Source organism: Cimex lectularius, unplaced genomic scaffold (genome assembly GCF_000648675.2).
Source record: "Cimex lectularius strain Harlan isolate CLEC.00 unplaced genomic scaffold, Clec_2.1 scaffold38, whole genome shotgun sequence".
NCBI lineage: Eukaryota > Metazoa > Arthropoda > Insecta > Hemiptera > Cimicidae > Cimex > Cimex lectularius.
In genome coordinates this window covers 1,752,058-1,774,240 of record NW_019392638.1, presented here as the reverse complement: position 1 = coordinate 1,774,240, position 22,183 = coordinate 1,752,058, and the positions used below count along the sequence as shown (strand labels likewise).

The 22,183-nt window shown below is 33.4% G+C and overlaps 1 protein-coding gene across 5 annotated transcripts; it reads left to right on the top strand.

Moving 5' to 3' along the window:
• The first annotated feature begins 542 nt into the window (after positions 1–542).
• On the top strand, positions 543–20,779 carry LOC106670031 (bromodomain adjacent to zinc finger domain protein 1A). Of its 5 annotated transcripts, XM_014400011.2 has the most exons (27): positions 543–1,087; positions 3,761–3,899; positions 3,966–4,108; positions 4,171–4,239; positions 4,297–4,483; positions 4,555–4,823; positions 4,892–5,018; positions 5,089–5,266; positions 5,330–5,425; positions 6,786–6,987; positions 7,063–7,178; positions 7,248–7,410; positions 8,989–9,246; positions 9,314–9,351; positions 9,415–9,761; positions 9,878–10,063; positions 10,116–10,199; positions 10,257–10,356; positions 10,466–10,630; positions 10,687–10,818; positions 10,888–11,027; positions 14,747–14,856; positions 14,927–15,255; positions 16,994–17,128; positions 17,395–17,576; positions 17,650–17,813; positions 19,329–20,779. In XM_014400011.2, the coding sequence occupies exons 1-27, from the start codon at positions 975–977 to the stop codon at positions 19,441–19,443; spliced, it is 4,287 nt and encodes a 1,428-aa protein (XP_014255497.1). In that variant the 5' UTR covers positions 543–974; the 3' UTR covers positions 19,444–20,779. The 5 variants fall into 5 exon arrangements, with proteins under 5 accessions (XP_014255497.1, XP_014255496.1, XP_014255495.1 ...); XM_014400010.2 differs by having other exon boundaries at positions 544–1,087; positions 4,300–4,483; positions 9,314–9,761; XM_014400009.2 differs by having other exon boundaries at positions 544–1,087; positions 9,314–9,761.
• Positions 20,780–22,183: the final 1,404 nt, after the last annotated feature.

Sequence of the window (22,183 nt, the reverse complement as noted above, 5' to 3'; positions counted from 1 at the left end):
CGAGAATATATCGGTAAATTTAATCAAAATTTATAGAATATTAAATTAGAAATATCCCTATTCATTTTTTAGCAGTTTATATATAGATTCAAACACAACTAAAAAATTTTAGGAGGGTATTTCAACTGTATGAACCCTTGTGGTGCTGGTGTTTTTGAAAATACATTGATCATGAATGTGAACCTGGGACCTTTACCTGACAGTGATGAGCGCCGTGTCAACGCGTTGCGGCCACCGACGCCCCAATAATATTTTCTATAATGCATAATTTATGCTAATAAACAGAGTTTTAGTTGTTTTCACTACTTCCCGCAATGATTTAAACAATTTTTAATTGATTGTGAGAAACTTGATAGATCAAAACAGGGAAGACATTACGAGTGAAGAGCAGAATAACGGAAACGACTAAAAAAAAGATAGAAATTGAGAAGTGTTGTTCTTGCTTAAATTTGGCGCCATAAAATCGAACGCAACTGCCTGAAAGCTCAGCTGATTTGTTATCGCGAGAAAGGTTTTTCTTTAAATAAAAGAAATAAACCATGTCCGGAGGTTAATAAAAAATTAATATTTCTTAAAATTGATGATATTTGTTTTATTTGTTGATATGAAATAGGTCTGTTGTCGTTAGTCCGACTCGGGACCATCGAGGGAGGCGCGATCATGTTGTTGTGCCCATTTTTGCCTCCATTCCAATTTCTAAAAGTACGGGTTATTTATCTGTGTGTCGTCGTATATGTGAGTTAATTCCGGTCGAAATAATTAATCCGGCGGGTTTTTCATAAGGAAATCGTTGAACGGGCCTGCCACGCCTCGGGGACGTCTCGGGACAAGAGTTGAAACGTCGATCTGCTAACAAGTGGAGATGTACAGTTAGGGCCATAGCCTAATTACTCCCCTTCGCTCATTCCAAATGCACGACAGTTTCCAAGAGTGAAAAGCCCCTTTCGCACCCGTGTCGGGCGCCGTTCGGGAAGATGCCGCTCCTCCACAAAAAGACATTCGAGCCGATCGAGTTCCCGGACGACCTGAAGGAATCCGAGGAAGTCTTCTTTTGCCGGACGACTGGTGAAATCTTCAGAGACTATGAGTGAGTTCATTTTCCATTTCGATATCGGTCGGTTTTGCCTCGCTGCCCCACGGCCTCTGTCCGCCCACCATTTTACACACTTTTTAACACTATTTCGTCCGTTTTTTCACTTTTCCCCCTTTGTGCCCCGTTCCGAAAACTCGGCCTCAGGATAAAAACGCAAAATCGATAATTTGCACCCCGCTTTAGCCGCGACTTGGCTTTTACTCCATAGCATCTAACGTCTCACGACGTTTTCCACTCCTCACGACTTTTTTCCCATCTAGGATGAAGTTGTAAACAAAACATGTTTTTTCCTCTTATAAATCCTTGTGTAAACATTTCACCTGCGATCACGATTCTCAACGTGTTACAACGCATTTCCTCACATTTTCGAGCCGCCTCCTTTCTCTAGCACCGTCCATTTCTTAATGACAACCGCCCTCGGCTTTTTACCATATTGTCTCATTTCCTCGACTTTCTTCGTTAATTTGCCCGGTTTTTTCTTTCTTTTTTTTTTTCCTTTGCCATGTTTTTGAAGGCCGTCACCTGGACTCCTTGGCCTCGCGAATTTCATCTCTTTCCCTGCTTTCGTTCACATATTGCGGACGTTCAGACCTTGGGAGAGGCGAATTTGCCCAATTTTATCCATTTATTCCATTAAATTTAAAAGATGTGAACAACCAAAATCTTGCTGAAGTTAAGGTGCAGCATGCTGCCTTATGTTGTTACATGAAATCTTCATCAAAGAAAGCAGCTATGGTGACATTAATATGCCCTTGAAAATGCGCTTAGGTGGTTGACATGACCACAAAAAAAACTAAAGTTAGCCGTTGTGAACCAGTATTTTCAGCCCTTGCAAAATTAAATTTTCCTTGAGGTATAAATGATGTAGGACAACAAAAAATTAATATACTGTAATAGTCATCAAATCTTCAATCACCCAAAAAGCAGCTATGGTGGCATTTAAGTGCCATTGAAAGTGCAACAAGGTGGTCGAAATGTTTGGAAATTTTCAGTTAGCCATCTGAGAATTTTATCGCTTTCCGTGCTTCATTCTCGTGGTGCGGATGTTCAAATCTTGGAAGAGGTGAATTTGCTCAATTTTCATTCTTTTATCGTGTCAACAACCAAAATCTTGCAGAAGTTAAGCAGCAACATGCTGCCTTATGTTGTTATCATATAACATCTTCATCAAAGAAATTATTCATCATTAATGTGCACTTGAAAGTGCGCCAAGGTTGTTGACATGACCACAAAGAAAAAAACTTCAGTTAGCCAGTTGTGAACCAGTATTTTCCAGCCCTTGCAAAATTAAATTTTCCTTGAGGTATAAATGATGTAGGACAACAACAAAAAATTAATAATCGGTAATAGTCATAAAATCTTCAATCACCAAAAACAGCTATGGTGGCATTTAAGTGCCATTGAAAGTGCAACAAGGTGGTTGAAATGTTCGGAAATTTTCAGTTAGCCATCTGAGAATTTTATCGCTTTCCGTGCTTAATTCTCGTGGTGCGGATGTTCAAATCTTGGAAGAGGTGAATTTGCTCAATTTTCATTCTTTTATCGTGTCAACAACCAAAATCTTGCAGAAGTTAAGCAGCAACATGCTGCCTTATGTTGTTATCATATAACATCTTCATCAAAGAAATTATTCATCATTAATATGCACTTGAAAGTGTGCCAAGGTGGTTGACATGACCACAAAAAAATCTTTAGTTAGCCAGTATTGTCAGGCCTTGCAAAATTAAATCTTTCTTGAGGTGGTAATCAGTAGTCAACAGATTTAAGGCAAAAAATAAAATAATCAGTAATATAATAATGCAAAATGGTTTGAATCAAATCACAGAAAGGAGGGTGAGAAACAAACTAAAATTATATGCAATTCAAAAAGTACTTAATTGACAAAATTAGTGCATTAAACTTTGTGGAAAGCTTGCAATAACTTAATAGTATTAAAATATTACTTTTTTAAGAAGGAAGAGAAATTCAGTGTTGTCTAATGAGATTTTTGTCAAATTCAGTATAGAAAATTTGTAGAATTCAGTATGTAAATCAGTATATATTTACAGATACTGTAATGAGAAAAAGCCCATGAAAGTGGCACAAGGTGGTTGAAATGGTCACATAAAATCTTCAGTTGGGTGATTGTCCGGATCACACATTAAATTTTCCATAAGTAAAATAGCACTTTAAAATAGCTAATAGCTGACATTAATAACAGCAGTATCTCAAGTGAGTCTTAAAATTTTAAACCTTCATATTATGAATCATATTTATTTTTATCATATTCATATTTTCATTTCAACCAATACCTTACATAAAGATCAATTAATTGAGAGAAGTTATTTGGTCAATTGGACCACGAAATATAATGGACTTCATATTATGTTTTATTCTTAAAATAGCTCAAAACAATTCTTGCCCACCTGCTCAACAATTGTACGTAATAAAAAAATGAACCAACTATTTTACTGATGATACCACAGTGCTGAAACAATTAAAATAAAGAGGTGATTGAAAGGGGGATAAAAAATTATTGGTGATGGTTAATTTTCATTCATCTACCTTAATGTATTTAACCTAGGCCCAAAATTGATGGGATCCATCATGATTTTGATACGTATTTAACTTGTAAGATAAAACTGACTATAACACAATGCTAAAAATTACCTTTAAAATTTGTTACAGTGAATTTTGTGAAAGAATAATTCTTTGTAATTCATTGGTATGGTCATGTTCACTAACGGGCCGGGCCCTCCTGACCTACCAAGAAGCAAAGGCCAGTGAAGAGAAGATAAAAAAACTCCTCAAACGATTTCCAATGGAAGTAAGTGTACGAAAGTTGACGTAAGTATAAAGTTTCAGTTGTTTCACACTTTAATTCATTCAACAGTTGAGGATACCAGTGCTGTACTTGGCATCTATTTGTGAAAGAAGATCTCTTATAGAACTTGCTGAGGAGGTTTTCAATTATGTCAAGGATAGATATTTCATCGGAGAGACGGTTCAAGTCAACATTCCTGGTGCGGGCAATGTGTAAGTATTTTTATTTCTAAATATATATTTTTAATAAGTTAATTAAATATTTATTGTTATAGAGATTGCCATGTTCTGGCAGTTGTGCCTCCCACAACCGAAGAACTTGCTGCACTTAGTCGGAAATCACAGTAAGTCATTAATCTCAACATATTTGGTTTCCTTTTATTTTTTTAATTTTGTTATAGCAGCAATGATCGACATTACCCTCCAGCTAAAGCGTACAAATATGAGGTAGAAAGGCATGATAATGGAAAGGAAATTATTGCCACACAGAATCAGATAACAAGACCGAAATCATCTTATAATAAGGACAAAAATCGCCTTTACATCAAACAGTTTGTTCATCTCGAAAACAATTTTTGGAAATTAAAAGTAAATAAATACAAATTACATTTATTTCAATTTTTTTAATAATTATTAATCAATGGAACTTACTTATTCAGGAATCATCAAATGCTAAATACGGTATTAATAAAGTTAAATTTGACCAAATATTCTGTGGCGAGCCACCAGATATGAATCCGAGGGAAAGTCTAAAACGGAAGTATAGTGATAGACCGAAGAAACAAGAGACATTAAATGCATATTTCAAGCTTTCCGAAAAGAAATATTCAATGTTGTCTAGGAAAAATCCTAAAAAAGGAGAATCTATAAATGATTTGAAGAAAGTCCGAAAGAAGCGTCTCACAAAGAAGTTGGAAGGCGGAATATTGTATGTGATTTAAAAATGAATCCTATTATATTTTGATTTTATTACTGATTTTTATTTAATTTATATAGAGCAAAGAACAGTGTTGAAATTAGGCAGAAAAGACGGTTGGAAATGAAAGAGAAAACGAAAAAGTACGCTGAATTTGTTAAGGAATGGAATATGAAGAGGGAGGACTTAGAATGTGAGGATCTTAAGGTGAGAATATCTGCAAATATGATTAAATACCGACATCAAAATATTATTTTAATATTATTCTGTTATAAAGGACATGCCAAGTGCAATCCCAATTGAAGGGAAAATCCCCAATGAACATTTCGGCTCTGTAATTATGATTATGGAGTTTCTACAATCTTTTCGTAAAATCATTGCTTTGAAAGACTTTTTCCCAAACGGCGTCACTCTTGAATTGATGGAAAGAGCCTTACTGGAAAAAGAAGTTGCCGGTAAATAATATTGTCTGGTTTGCCTCGGAAAAACAAAATTAATTGTATTTTTATTTATTTAAGGCCCACTTTGCGACATCATTCAACTACTGCTTAGTGCAATTTTTGATTTGAGGGATCAGGAAGAAGAAACTAAAGATGCTGATGTTAAATTAACACGTGAGTACAAATACATGGTTGTATTTAATGAAATTTATACTGTTAACTTCAATATTCATTTTTATCGGGTGTATGCATAAGTATGTCGGTTTTCTGTAAAAAAGAAAAACTTTCCAAATATATATTTATTTTATTGTTAATGCAAAACAAAATTTCTTTCATTTTCTATATCATACTGCCAACATTCTGATAGCAGAAATATCCTCTTTTTGTAAATGTCTGATGACTTAGATAGAAAGAAAACTGTAAGTCCAATTTTCAGAGAGCGTTTTCATACAAAAATTTCCTACCTTTTAGATAGTTATTTAGGGAGCAGAACAAGCAAAAATCAGCAGAAGGGGCAAGGTCTGGTGAGTATAGAGAGTTGGACAACTGTTTCCAACGCATAACTCCGCGATTTTACTCCGAGTGCAAGTTGTGCGCCAGGCCTGGGATTGTCATGTTGATGTTTTTTTTTTTTTCTTCTTCTTCTTCTCCCCAAACCCCTTTTTTTCTCTAACTGCGCATAGTATACCTCTCTTCCATAAGGGGTTGGTTGGTAACAGTTCCCAATAAATTATTCGTTGAATAACCCACTAAACAGACAGTAGGACCCAGCAAGAGTGTATTCCTGCTCTTGAGGCCGACAGTAGCATTTTATTCTTGCAAACATTCTTCGGCATTTAACATTTTTGTAAAGGTCCACTTCTCATCCCCAGTATATCCGATTTATTCCTGTTCAGGTGTGAAACACCATATGTGGTCTTGTTCCTGAGGGATAATTCATGGGTTCCCCATGTAAACGAGTTTAACAGCGTAACCCAGAGATCAGATTCTTCTTTCTATTGTTGTGCAATGTACCTGAAACCTCTCTGATAACTCGGCTACAGTCGATTTCTTCTCATCCTCCAATGCCACTAATCATTAATACATCATCACTTTTAAGCTCGCTAGGCATTCCACCATGAGGTTGGTCTTTTGATTCGCCTCTCTCCATTATGAAAATGTCTATTGACTTACAAGTTCAGTTGTTATGTTATCACCATAAATTTTGACAGGCATCCATTTCTCTTTCCCGGAGATTGAAATCGTATACAAGCAATGCCTCAAATGAATTTTATCTGCTTCCATGTAATAATTGCAGTTTATTTTAGCCTGACTTTTAAGTCCAACTACCCCTTCTTTAACAATCTCTTTCAATAGGTCTTTTTGCACCCTAGATATAATGGTGCTAGCTAGCAATAAAGGATCGCTTTTATAAGGGCAAAAGTCGAAATTTGAAAAATCAAAAACTTATGCACATACCCAATAATTTGTAATTATTGTATTAAAACACACCGAAAATAAATATGCAAAGTTAACTGTTGTATCATTTTTTCAGATGGACTTAGTTTTTCCCGAGGGAATAGTGAGACAATGAAAATTCTTAAAATGGCAACTATGACTGATAATTGGATTAAGAGGTATCATGGTCAGTATCTAACCCAGTTGACACTCAACACTTCCACATTGTCTGAAGTTCTAAGGCTCCATTTGTTAACTTCGGGTTCAAAGCCACAAAAAAGTAAAACAGCAAAATGGAGGTAATTATCGCGTGCGTGTGTTCTGGTTGTTTATATAAATTCAATTAAGTTCACATAATTTTCTTTTTTTTTCAGGTATCAGTCCCGTGGTGGTTATATGAACAACGATGATCCAGGTGTTATATTGAAACTCACCGAGCCAATGATTATTAAGAAACTTGGAGACACAAGTGTTGGTGATCTGAATATAAGTAAGTTGTTTTTTTTTTTTAATTTCTCTTTCACACACACATGCTTTCATTGATAATTTTGTATTTTAGGTGAGAAACTTACAATTATTGAGTGCTTGATTAACCAAGTGTTGACATATGCTTCAGCGAGGGAAATAATCGAAGAAGGTTGTGAAAAGGCAAGACAGGCTAAAATTGAAATACGTTTGAAGAGTGCTAAGCAAGCAAAGATTGACAAAGCGGAAGCCATTAAGTATGTTTCACAATTTGCTAATTACTGCTTAAATTATTAATTGAACTGTTAAAAAATTAGAATCTTAGAAGTCCTATGGCTGGTTTATTCGTGAATTTGATGTACTTTCCCCCCCCCATTTACGGTATGTTTCTCAAAAATTTTATTACATATACATGCAATTTGCACACCGTTACATCCACTCCGTCTTCACTGTTGACTTACGCCTCTGGTAATATTTATTTTTTGCCAAATAAGGATCTCGTTAAAACCAAATCCTAACACAGACATTACAACCTATACCAAATCAAAGTTGATGAAGACTTTTGTGAAATATTTTTTTCATTACGGTGTACAATCCAGTGTCGTTGACAAGCTTCGAACTTGAGGAGACCCACATTGCCTCGCTATTGCTGCTACCATGTGAAATATTACTTTAGGTTTCCTGACGATATATTATGGTCATATATATCCATTGGAGTCACATTTGTGATAATGTCTTGAGATTGAGCCAATGTAAATGGCTCTGAAGTAAGGTCGTGAAATTTTGATTTTGGCGTTGATTAATTTGATTCAAGGTGGTTATGTGTTTTTTTCCCTCATGATCAGAGATGTGATCTCTCTGCATCTGAAAGTGCCTTTGGTTGGTTGCAAATTAGATTTAATTTAGCTTTTTCAATCTTTTGTTTTTTCAGTAGTCCCTTCAACACATTTTTTTATTCCATAGTTCATGATGCCACATTCTTCTCCTTCTGTGATGTGTTTATCACCAATTAGTATCTTCTTCCTCTAAAGCAAGTTCTATCATCCCTAACTCACTATTTTTAAAACTTTTAACATTTTTTCTCAATGAAACAATGTATGCTTCGAATGATGTAGCTTTAAAGCTACTGAACTACTGCGTGTGTTGTCCAACATGGTACGGACAAGTAGGGGTCCTCACCGCAAGTCGGCGTCTGATGGGCGTCTTGTGGCACGGGCTCTGTGCGGTCACGTAGGGTCAAATACAGTCCTGGTTCATTCTGAACCTGGAGACGTGAATTTACATGGAGGTACACGTTAAAAAACCAATAGCCACTTGGCCCACTCAAAACACCCTTGCTTCAAAAGTTTCGAAGTCCTGGGTAGGGAAAAACAAAATTATCATCAAATTCAAGTCAAAATACCGTGAACCTCTTCAAATTCAAATGGGGAGTAAAAAATGTTATTGCCCCACCAAAAGATTACATTATTTCATAACTTGTAGGATGAGTTGTTAGGACATTTGGTTCTAATAACGCCACATTAGTGGTTCTGGATGATAATCTCAGCATTACTCATGGCATTTTCATTGAGCATTTTAATTAAAAAATAATCAGTAAAGTGTTTTAACTTTGACCTTGTTCATGGTACCCAACTGATAATTGGATACAAAAACCCTCCAGCAGAGGGATTAATTTAATTCATTTTTACCTTAATTACATAATGTACAGAGTGCGCTTTGTAGATGGCCTGGCTGTTGGTGTGAACAAAAGAAATTCAGCCGGGCCATCTAAAAATACCCTGTATAGTTAGTAATGATAGCATTATTATTGTTTTCATTATCACAATATATTGCAGACAAAAAGAATTAAAAAAAGAAGGAGGTGCCGAGATTGAAGGCAAAGATAAGGACAAGAAGGAAGAGACCATGAATGATAAGCCTGGAAAAGACACAGAAATAAATGCTCTTCACAGAGAAATGCGAGAAGCTTTAGCAGGAGTTCAGCTTATGCCTCTTGGGACTGATCGAGCTCATAGAAGATTTTGGACATTCCCAACATTTCCCGGTTTGTTTGTGGAAGACAACGACCCTTTTAAAGGCGGATGTCTACCAAAGTATGTCACAATTTTAATACCGTTAAAATCTTCATTGATTAAATTACTGTTCCTTGTTTTCTTGCAGGTGTACACCATCAGTGTCGTTTAATATCTTCTCAGATGGTGATGACATTTCGTACCTTAAAAGGCTGTTTGAAGAGAGCGGTAACAAGGAAAATTTTGCAGGGAAGCACCAGACGGTGTCTGTCTCGAGTCACTCAAAGAAACTCCTGACTGAAAAGAACAGTTCTGACTCGCCGATCATGAACAGAACTCAAAAAGTCGAAACCGCCTCCAGCAATAGACCCCTGACCTGCTGGGCAGACCCGGTGAATTGTCCTGTGCATGGCACAGCAGCAAACAAGGTCATCTGGTCATTTTTTAAAGAGGCGAGTGAAGTGGAAAACTTGATTAATTCACTGAACAGAAGAGGAGTTCGAGAGAGGCGGCTGAGGCAGATACTGATACAGGAGAAGGACAAAATAATACAAAGCCTCAAAAATTGCCCAGTGGACAAATTAAATCCTGCACTGGTATGGTTTTTTTTTTTTTTTTTTTTTTTTTTTTTTTTTTTTTTTTTTTTTTTTTTTTTTTCCTTTTCCCCTTAATGGTAATGGATTTTAAATGTGTGGCTGAATTTTGAATTTAGGCTTGTGATGAGACAGTGATAGAATTGAGGAGCAAAAATGTGAATAAATTAAATAAACTTTATGAGAATGCCAATCTCGATTTTCCACCTGGCACACCGCTTGACGAAATCATGGAAAGCAGTGTTAGAGATTATATACTTGAAATGGAAAACAAAATCACAATGGGTGCACTTGGAACACTAAAGGTAACACAGTTTTTTTTTCCTTTTTACATTTTACATTGAAGCTTGTTGTTAGGTGAAAGAAATTGATGTATGGAGAGATGCTATTTCAAACAATAGTTATGACAAACAGTGTAAAAAGCTCGTTTGGGGATCATTGGTAAGTTTACAACTTAATAATTACTTTACCGACAACTTATTATTGTAATTTTTAAAGGGAGATGATGATAGCGAGGACAGTGATCATGAAAGTAAAACAGACGAAACAGAAGTAAAAGACGAAGAAAGTGAGCCGATGGATGTTGAAGAGAAAGAAGGTATTCAGTTAATTTTTTCGTCTACAACTTTTTGTACATTATCACAATTTAACGATTTTAATTACTTATTTTTCATTAAAAAAATAATTATATACTTTATACTGTTTAGATTCAGAAAGTAGAAGTTCAACTCCTTCAATAGAAGTTCGGTTGGATTCTTCTCTGAGGAAGGGATTTGAGATGGTGCCCCAAAGGCCGGTGATACTTGATCTTGCATCAGCAATTTTGCAGCTCTCCCAAGCAGTTGACATCCAGTACCTGAAACGGCCTTTAGGTAAGTATTAAGTTAAAAAGTTTAACCACAATTAATTGTTATCTTTATTTTCAAAGGCTTCGATCCTAAGGAACGTGATAAAGATAAATTTGACCTAACCTCTCCGACACCGACAATGCTTAGATGGGAAAAAGCCCTTATGGAATCAACAAATTTTTCACAACTATTTTTACATCTTTCAACATTAGGTGAAAAACACTTTCCAAGTCAATGAGTTTCAAGTGCAAATCATCTAATTTTTAATGTTTATGTTTTAGAAAATTCCATTTTATGGGAGAAGTCGGCTTCGAAAGCATATTGTAGATTGTGTCGAAGCAAGGCTGATCCTGAAAATATGCTTCTGTGCGACACTTGCAACAAAGGCCATCACCTGTACTGCTTAAAACCAAAACTCACGGTAATATTTTTTTTCTATTTTAAGAAAAATAAAATATGTAATTGTTTTATAAGCATTTATAAAGATAGAGAATGTTTTATAAACATAACTAATATACATTTTGTAAGGGCTGATTGCTATGTTGTTTTTAATTTTATTAACTACACTTAAATGCAAAATAATAGAAACTCATATTTTGTTGTTTATTTCAAAGTATATGTATTTTTATTGTTATATTAATTACAACATACTTATTTTAATGTAAACCGAATATCTGGAAGTCGTAAAATGACGGTTCCGTAGTACAATATAAGCAATAAAATGATCGAGACTTCTTATCGCCCTAAAGTTCTGTAGGCCATTGCAGCACGCCCAAGGCTTGGGCTAAGTAACGGACTATCGGTGGCCGAAGTATCTTTGAAGAAAACAAAATTAATTAACTCACTCGACAAGGCTCTGGAAAGGTTGAAATTAAATGGATTTTCTTTATTTTTAATCTAAAGAGAGTAAAAGGATTAGTAATTGTGTAGTGTAACCTATGTAGAATTTAATGATGTGGAGTGTAGGCTTATGTTTATTTCTTTTATTAAAACTCATATATTACATCATAATTATGTTAACATGTTGAATAAAGGAGCCTGAAACATTATTGATCCTTTGGGGAAGCAATTTTTTTCTGTATTTTTCATAAATGGTCTTAATATTAATTATAAAACATGGTAATTTTTTTATGTTGAACTGGCACACGGCCACTTACTGGGTCTATTCAAACAAAAAAACCGGCGAGTGTTTTAATTTAATCTTTCATTTAAAAAGTTATACATTCTGCACAGCACCTAGTTCCCAATTTTCGTAAAACTCTTTTCGTTTTTAATGGTTATTATTTGTTGAAGTCGTGAGGAGCGGGTAAGAATGAGGTAGTTTAGAAAAACTACTTCACGGCCTGGGTAAATTACAAAACATATTTTGAATGGAAAAAATACAATTAAGATGTAAATATAAATTTTGAACCAAGCCCTGAAGTTGAAATGGCAAAAAAATGAAAAAGGTGTTTTTCTAAACTACCTCATTCTTGACCACTCCTCACGACTTCAACATATTATGAAACAACAGGTCACTAAGAAACACACTTTATTATTATTTTGCTTTCCTAATTTTCTAATTTTATTTACTATTTTCTTAATAACAGCAACTTCTTTTATCATTACTGGAAGAAGTAAAATTGAAATTTCTTTTTAAAAAATAATAATAATTTGCAATAAACATATTTTCATTTTAAAAAATATATTCAATGTAAATAATTTAATATATGTAGAATGAAGTTCTTCGAAGCACTGGGGACATAGATTAATTTTCTGACACCAGTGCTACTATTGGGTTGTAGAAGCATCTTCACACTTTCCTACCTAGCCTTGCTGCAATATACACAAATGATTTGTCTCCAACACGTTGATGGTGGGAGATTAAGAAAATGCCCAGGAAGAGGGTGAAAGACTCTAGGGACAGGGCAGTTAGGGTAGTCCCTAAACATAAAGCACTCTTATGTCCATGATAGTTCCAAGTCATTTAGCTTCTTGTTCAATTGGGAATAACTATTGAACATGAAGAAATTTATCCTTGAGAAGTTTCTGGAAGAGATGAACCTTTTGTACCATGTGTGGTGTTTAGTGACTGTTAGTTAATGATTATTTGGAGATTGTGAGATGCGGTCTGGTGTGACATAGGTTTTAGAAAACCATTTTCTTTATCGTGCCAACGTTTCGATCTTTTTTGGGATCATCTTCAGGCTCAAAGTGTTTGTTTTCTGTGTAGATGTGTCATTCTTGTGTGTTGTGTTGTGTTTTTTGTACCATTTTTTACTACGGATGGACCTATGAAATTCCATTTTTTAACATGACTGGAAATTCAGAATCATAAAGCAATAAATAAATAACAAGTAACAAGAGCAATAAATATTGATAAGTATTAAAAATCAAAAATTCGGTACGAAAACAACAAAGGATAAATAAAGACAAACAACAATGAACAAATAAAAGTGCAGACCTACCAAATCACAAATTACATTTTGACAAAACTAACAATTTGAAGACACAAACTAATAAATAATAAGTAACAGAAGAAATAATTAACTGTCAACTAACTACAATAAATACTACAGAATAAATAAAGATCAAACACTCGGGAAGCCAATAGCCGTCCTATGAGGAGGGGATCCCCATCAGCTACAGAACACGCGCCGGGGAGGCTCTTGTCCACCCTTTACACAATTTAAAAGGCAACTGTTCTTCATAAAATAGGTGATTCAGGAGGATGTGGATAAAAACCATTTACAAAATATGACGCATGGTCTTATAGAAAAGTCCACATCCCAGGGTCTAAATGCCCAGCGCGTTTAGAGAGCCCAACCCGAAGACAGCTCCACATCTGGGCTGAACCCCAAGGAGATTGAACTGACCTCTACCTTAACGATTTCACGTTTACACATTGATGCCACTATTTTGTAAGAAAATATATGACCTGGTATACGTCCACTCTGTTAAGAGCAAGTAGGCTCTCCCAGCTGACCGGTTTGTTGATATCTTTCATGTTGTACAGATTTTCAAGGAAGTCTATTCTGGTAGACTCGTATTCTGGACACACTAAATCAAATGTTTGATAGTTTCTGGTTGATCACAGGTGGCACAGTTTGGGGACGCTCTACAATTTATTTTGTGCAAATAAGCCCCGCAAATGCAGTGGTTGGTGCGTATCTGAAACATTGAAGAATACAATTTTTTGCATCCAAATTTGGATGTTGCAAACCTTGGGATGGAGCGCAATTCTGGGTGTAGCGATTTGTAGAAGTTTCCCGCTGTTCCACTGTTGTACCAGTTACGCCACTCCACTAACTTCCTGCTTAATTGCACAGCTTTTCCTAGTTAGATTCCCTTTTCAGAAATTAGCAAAAACTGATTTCAAAACTTTAAAAACCCTGAAAAATTGAAATACATTTTTTATATTTACCATTATTTATTGTTATAATAATGAAATTTATATAAAAATTGAAGTATTTAAAAATTAAATGAAGAGAACCATAAATTTTTACTTTGGGTAGATTTCTCCGTACAAATGCTGAATTGCTCTCTTAATATTTTAGCATTAAACAGTCTCTTTTTAATTTTTTTAGTCTTATTTAATGGAAAAATATTGAAATCTTAACTTTAAAAGGCAAAAAGTGGACTCGGGTGTCAGTGGACCTGTACCGGAACAGTGCATCTGTTTGAAAACTGGTTTCACACTGAATCTAAAAATGACTTCAAAGTGGCAGTTTTAGGGGGGCATCGGTGACAACAGTTTAGGCATTGACATGGGGCTCATCACTGTAAGGTAAAGGTCTCAGGTTCAAATCGAGCACCTTGCATTTGAACCAGACATACTTACAAATAGGCTTTTTTACCTTACTTACCCTCAACTGGGGGAAAATGATAGACAAGGTGCGTCTAAATAACAACCTGGGACTCATATGTAACTAGTGCTTGTAATGGAATAAAGGCCCTTCATGCAAAAATGACAATTTTTCCTTAAATCTTATTAGGAGCTGTATTTAAACCTCTCTGCAGAATGATCATTCTGCTATCTTTTCTACGATAAAATGTCAAAATATATTAACTCAATTAGAGAAGAGATCAGGGACAATAAATAGTCCATAGAACAATTTTTTTATCTTATTGTTTTTTTAATCCAAGTACTTATAATTTTAGAAAGTACCTGCAGGTGATTGGCACTGCCCTAGATGTAGGCCAAAGGAAAAGTTTAAAAGAAAAAAGAAATTGAACGGAGAGTATGAAGAGGAGGAAGAAGTCAGTTTGGAGTAAGTTCTGTGTAAAATAACTTCAAAGATGATAAAATGTAAACACTAATTGACTCGCTGTTCAAAACAGAGATTGTTCCTGTAAGATTTGTGACAAAATAGGTGCACAGATCAAATGCGATAACTGCAAGTCGAAATTGCATTTGGCCTGCGTCAACCCCCCACTAAGAAGGGTGCCGCAGACGGAGTCGTGGATCTGCCACCTCTGCCGAGTCCATAACTCGCAAATCCAGTTGGCGAAGAAGGAAAGCATTGAAATCAAGAGCGAAAGCAACTCGCCTGTTTCAGTAAAGGAGAAGGAGCCGAAAAGCGATTCCAAACAAAGGGTAAAGAAAGAGCCCAAGGTGGAGGAAAAATCTGTAAAGAAAAACGGACTACTTAATAACAGTCATTATGATGGTGAGTAAATTTTTAATTTGGTGCTGGCTTAGTCGTTAAAAAATGCTTGTTTACTTTTCTTTCCTATTAACACTTTTCGAAAATGAGAGCCACGATTTGTTTTGTTTTTTTAAACTTCATCTTGCTTGTCAACTTACTGTTTCTGTTCCCGTGCAGATGTTTACTGTACAAAAGCCAAGTTGCTTCATTGGATGTCTCAAATCAACTCTCAAGAAAAATATGCCACAAGAAGCCGTAAAAAATTTAAACCTGGATGATTTGAATAAACCGGAGAGATACTAACTTAAAAGCTTCAACCGTTTTTCTCTCATAAATAAACTACACGCTTTAACTTTTTTACATTCTCTCCAATACTGGATATCATTAATTTAACTTTTATTACGATCAATACGTATAACTTATTTTGTTGACATTTTTCTAACTCGAACTAAATAAAATTTTGTAAAATCTGTATCCATTGTATATTTTTAAAATCTGACTAGAAATTTCATCCTGAAACAGACGTTCATGTCTTTCTGTACTATTTATTGTTAAATAAAAGTAATTGAAAATGTATAATGCAAGTTTTTTGTTTTTTTGATTACTGTGCTTACTATTTAAGGGTGGCTACAGACATGAAATTATTGAGGATGCCTGGTAAAAACGAAGTAAAGTATTGAGTAGTTGCATGGATTCAGTTCTATACAAAAATTGAATATCAAAATATTTAATTTTCTTTATGGCCATTTCTCTGTGCGCAATTCAAAATGTATGCATACACGACTGTTCTGTTAACTCTCAAATCCACACGGTATTAAAAATAAAAGTCATTATAAATAGTCTGCATGCATTTCTTTTTTTCTAGTATTTCAAGGTGGTGAGGTTAGATGTAATAAAAATACATAATAAATCATTTTACATGTTGATTTTATATTATATAGAGAAGAATGTTGATAAGGGGTAATACATTTTTTTTAAATTTTCAAATCATTGAAATTCATAGATATAATAGAACTATCTTATCCACTGCTTTATTTATCTTCATTGATAATCTTGTCTTGATTTGCTGTATGTGTCAATTTCATTGAACCTAAAAGGACAAATATGTAGAATCAACCGCTAAAAAAAGAGCACTATTGATAGAAAAATTGTCACAATGTGACAATCTGTGAGGTGAGATCTGTGCGAATGTTTTATGTCGTCTACAATTCCAAAATCTGAACTATCCTGACCTTGTCTTGATGACCAATTTATAAACTTGAGATAAACAGTCGGTGACTCGGTCAATTTAATGTATGTCTGACAATTTCTGTAAGAGTAATAAAAATAATCTTACACAATGAAGTTTTACGTTATGTAAGAACATAATTTCTATTGGTGGGAACTAACAGAAGGGCATGATCACAAAGTAATGTTTAATCTGAACATGTGCAAATTCTTTATCCCGTCTTGTACATTTTAATAAACAGTTAATTTCAAACTTACGTCAGTGTAAAGCCTATTTTAAACTTCAGCAATCATATGAAAGTATTTAATTTTTTTAAACTTTAATCTTGTATGTATTAATGATTAATTTTATTGCAATTGTAATTATAACAACCATAACAAAAAAAAACACTTGCCCCAAAGAAAGGCCAGAAGAGAATAAAACAGGCATTCGAACATGTTGACATTCAGAAGTAAAGAATAATAACTGTAGCAACCCTCCGTAGTTGCTTGAGTTGAATATTGATTTCAACTGGTTCGGGGTTGATTCCAGACTTTGTATGCGAATGGAGAGGCTCCGAGAGGCTAAGCCCAGATATCGAGCGAGCCAGTCGCAGGAAGTCTTCCAAAGCGGCAACGGCCAAAATCTCTCTCTTTGCCAAACAGCTGCGGAGCACGCATTGGGACGGTTCGTCTCAAAACAATTCTTTTATTTAATTTGCCCCCTCGCTTTTATTTCTAGCAACAATCTTTTGGTTTTGGTTTTGTTCAATATATACATATCCTTTGCATGATACATTTTGATTGTAACCAAAAGAATTTTTTATTATTATTATTATTATTATTATGTCCATGGTAAGTGAAAGTATTTTAACACTGCATTTTGGGGGTGTAGAGCATGAAATTTACAAACTAATAAAAACAAGTTTGTTTAAATTTCCGTATTGTTCATAGATGATGGTGTTTTTAACGACAAGGAGCCTATGAGATCAGGCCGTAGGTCGAGGCGATACTTGGAAAGTGTCAAAAAATCAAGAGACTTGCCTTTGGACAACGCTGCTCTTCAGGAGATACTCAATACTCTAATGCACCAAGAAGAAGCTTGGCCTTTCCTCCGACCTGTTACAAAAGTTGAAGTAAGCGATCAGAACGTCTGTTTAAAAAATTGATTCAGAGAACTGAAGAAAAATAAAAACCGTCGCTTTTCAGGTTCCAGATTATCACGAAATTATCAAAAAACCCATGGATTTCGGTACGATAAAGCATAAATTGAACATGCTTGAGTACAGTAAAAATAGTGAGCTTATCGCTGACGCACACTTGCTCTTTGAGAACTGTAGTACATATAACCAAGAAGGAAGTGAAGTGTACAGGTCAGTAAAATGATTTAATATATTCATTATACTCATACTAAATAAAATTTTTTTGTTTTGAAAATTTTGCAATTGGTAAACAGATAATTTGTTTATACACTCTGTTGTCACCAGGAAAATGGCTAAATGATTAATTAATTAATTTTTCCCCTCTTCATCTATTCCATTATGGATAATTTTTTATTCCAGTGTTGTCACTCATCTGCAGTTAAACCTTAGTTGAGTTGTATATTTTTTATGCTCTGGATTTTTTTTTCTTGTTTGTTTCAATGTCATGCATAGGTGCATATCAAATCACTTTATTTGTTATAAATTTTACTTGTTTTAATAACAGGGCTACATCAATTAAAGGAATGTTGAGTCCTGTTCAAAAACAAGATTAATATAAATCATATAGCAGGTCTTTCACTAGCCATTGATAGATTATTCTATAAAATCTTTTACCAGATAAAGCTGTAATAGTTTCAGGCAAATGTTTTGAATATTCTAATGCCTAACCTCTCATAATCATTGAACACAACTGATTTCTTACATTTTGGCATAATATTAGGTCTGAGGCATTTATTGTCATATTTATGCATAACACGTCAAGGTAGAATAGAAATCCGTTTATCCGGACTTGAAGGGATTGGGACTTGTCTGGATGATCTAGTCTGGATAATCCAAAAATTTATGATTTTATTAAGATCGTGTCATAAAAACTCACTTTAAAAAATAAAATAAAAACATGAAAGTGTACACTTTTATTCATATAATCAAGTTAAATTTAAAGTAATAGATAGCCTTTTTTGACTTTTGTAAGTACAGACATGTGTTTTGCGAAACATTTATAGGTAAAAAAAAATATCTATTAAGAATATACATAATAAAAAAACCTTTTCGATGGAAGCCAACATAAAACAACTTTTCTTGTATTTTAAAGTAGGATACACCTTTTTTTAATTTAAAAGCGTGACTGTCGATCGACCTCTCTGGCCTCTTCGATCGTGTGACTAGTGGAAGGGTGATTTGGCAGCCTTTATTTCGAACGATGAATTAGAAGTCCCACAATTGAATTATGAATATAAAAAAATTAATATTTTATACATATACAATACATTGAGAATTATGAAAAATTTATAACAAACATTTTAACAAATGGGTCCAGAAGTCCGGATAAACGGGTTAATACAGTTAGTCTTAAAAATACTTACAAAATTATCACAATAAGGTATCATGGCCTTGAAGACTAAAAAATTCATTTAGATTATAATACGATTTTCCCTGTAAATTAATATTCAAAGCCCTTTTAAAACTGGACAAACTATTAATTGTTTTCATACTAGCAGGGGGAGCATTCAGCTGTAAGTTACCATGTAGGAAAAACATTTATTAGACCATCAACTAATTACCTAAACTAAAATCATTCTTGGAGCATAGTTTTTAACATTATTTTTTACTGTTTAATTCTTAATTATCCTTAACGGGTTCTCTGCTTTGACATCAGAGGATGAAATCTCACTTTTTCTTTTTCAGGGCCGGTGAAAAGTTGAAAGCGCTTTTCGAGAGACTCTGCCAGGAGCACAACCTGTTGGCTGACAGTGATGATGTGTATAATCCTCCGAAAAGAAGTCGATCAGTATTAACGTAGAATCCCCCCCCCATTGCATGTTGGTTTGTGTGAAGTATGAAAATAATGGTCTCTAAAATAAAGAGGAGGCAATGCAGATTGCAAAGAAATGTGAAATAAGTAATATGAGAGCAAATAAGCTTTATTAAGATGATACACATCAAACTTTTTCTCTTTTTTTAAATTTAAATTTAATTAATAGTATATTTAATTCTTAATTTTTTTGCATGTAAGTACATTTACAAATTATGAACATTTTATTTGATCGATTGTTTTAATAAATTATGCCCACCACATTATTTAAATTTCCCCATTCAAATTGATTAAATCAATTAAATTTTTGAACATATTAAGTATTGGAAGCTTCTTTTTTTTCTGTTCTATGCTTTAAATGCACTTATTACTATTTATTTTTAGATATTGATTTTCTAATAAAATTATTTAAATTAAGTTGTAAAATAAATTAGGTTTAATTATTTTTATTTTTGCCTTTTTTTGTTATTCACTTTTATATTGGTTTTTCGAAATATTAAGATTCCTTGTTTGTTTTTCAAATGGCCTCTTTTTCTCATTTTAAAACACAAATACAAAAAACGTTATTAAACAATTTTTCATGTTAAATTAAAACAATGTATTGATACTTTACAGTTGGCTAGCCTTTAATTATTGGTTTGAACTTCCTGGATATAAATTTTTTAAATATATTGTATTTTTTGAAATTGTTTGTTACTCTTTGTTTCATTTTAAATACAAACCCAAGGCAAACAATAAATATCAGTGTTAGGCATGTGCAAATATTTGTTTTATTAGATTTCTACACCTGGATTTGTGCATATTTCCATACAATTTGCTGTAAAATTCAATCGAAACGTATTTATCCAAAACGAAAGTGCCTGAAATTAAATTTCATCTCAGACCTCTATTAGACCTTTCTGTTGTTCCGTTGTGTTTGGAAGTTTTCTCCTTGTAGGAATTTATAACTGTAAATTGTTTTATCATTAAAGCAAGAACACCCCTGAAAACGAATTGACATGACCGAAATTCTTTTATAAAACTTATTTTTTTGAAGGAAAGTAATTTTTTACAAAAATATTTTATAATCTGAAGAGAAAAATTAAATATTCCTAATTGCCAAAGAAAAATGTTCTTGAAATGAACCTCCTCCTTTTTTTTAATACGTTAAAATTTTATGTAAATACATTTTAAAAGCATGTAATTTTGTAGTTGTACCCTTTGAAAAGGATTTATTTTAATTCTGTACTTATTACAAACCAATTTAACAGTTTTCAACGTAAAAAAAAAAAAAATCATTTTTGTAACAAAATACAAAATTTCACTGAAATACTTTTATTTCAAACCTTGCACAAATTTTTGTCAAGAAAACAAATTAAATAAACTGTTGTAAAAATTGTAAAATTGATAATAAAATGTTTATGAATAAATTACTAGAATGGTTTTCTATATTTTTCAAAGCGAGGGTAGGTTTGGCATATAGTGAGGCATTGTAACACAGTGGAAATTTGTGAGATAACTGCCTACCTTATCTGCCCCAACTCCCACAGCACGGTTACTGGTCCTCCGTAGATCCTGTCATACTCTTGTTATAGATAACATGAACTGGAGTAATTTTTTTTTTTTTTTTGGGGGGGGGGTCTTTGGAGTGTACATGCACGTGCGTGTATGTCAATTGTTTTCAAAATCAATTTGAGTTTTGATGACACTAGTGATACAATATTAATAGATAAAATATATTAATGATAAATAAAAATGTACAAAGTTATATATATATATATTATATAGACAGGGGTTATTCTTCCATATATATTTTTTCTACATCTAAAAAAAGTTGAAAATGTTGAAGTGAAATGTGAGCCAGATAAGGCTTCAACAGAAATTTCACATTTTTATACCTTCCATAAACATGAAACACGCAATGGATCAAGGTGATTTGACTGATTAAGAGACTTAATTTTATTATTTTACTTTAATGGTTATATTTCTGCCTTATAAAATTAACATTACCTACAAATTCACAATTACAATTTGTAAAATCACACTGTGAAAAAAGCTTATCATTATTTACAGTTAAAACTTGTTTTTAGATGGTTTCTTTCTAATTTTAACTTAGGTTTTTAACACACTAACTTCTCTGAGGTAGTCGGCATTTTTTCTTATTTGGTTTCAAATGTGAACGATACAGGTTTAGCACCATCGAAGAAAAGAGGTATTTACACACAGATTTTATTGCAAATTGGTTCTGTTGGAAGCACCAAGTTTATTGTGTCGTTTTTTGCAACAATGGCAATTTATAAATTGTTCTCTAGATTGTTTTCTGTATTTGTAATCGAACATTTCCAGTGCCTGAAAATAACTACAATCCCATATTTTGTTTCAAACTTTTTATTTTTATGAAAAGCGTTATCCAAAAATCAGTCTTTGCACTAAAATGTACAATTATTACCTTATTATCTATTTATGAACAATTGTATTCAGTAATTCTGATTGAAAAAAACAAATGAAATATATTTATGATTGGTATAAAATTGATACAACCTAATAACCATTATAGAAACTGTACACAACAACTATTTTATTATTTATTTACAAATAAAAGAAATCATAACAAAATTTAATGTTTTGTATAATATTATTTATTTTTTAAATCCTTAAAAACCAAAGAAAATCTACTTACAATTTCTTTTTGTTTTGTAACTTATTTTTCTCCTTAAATAAATAAATATTTAAATCGCCATTTATTCAC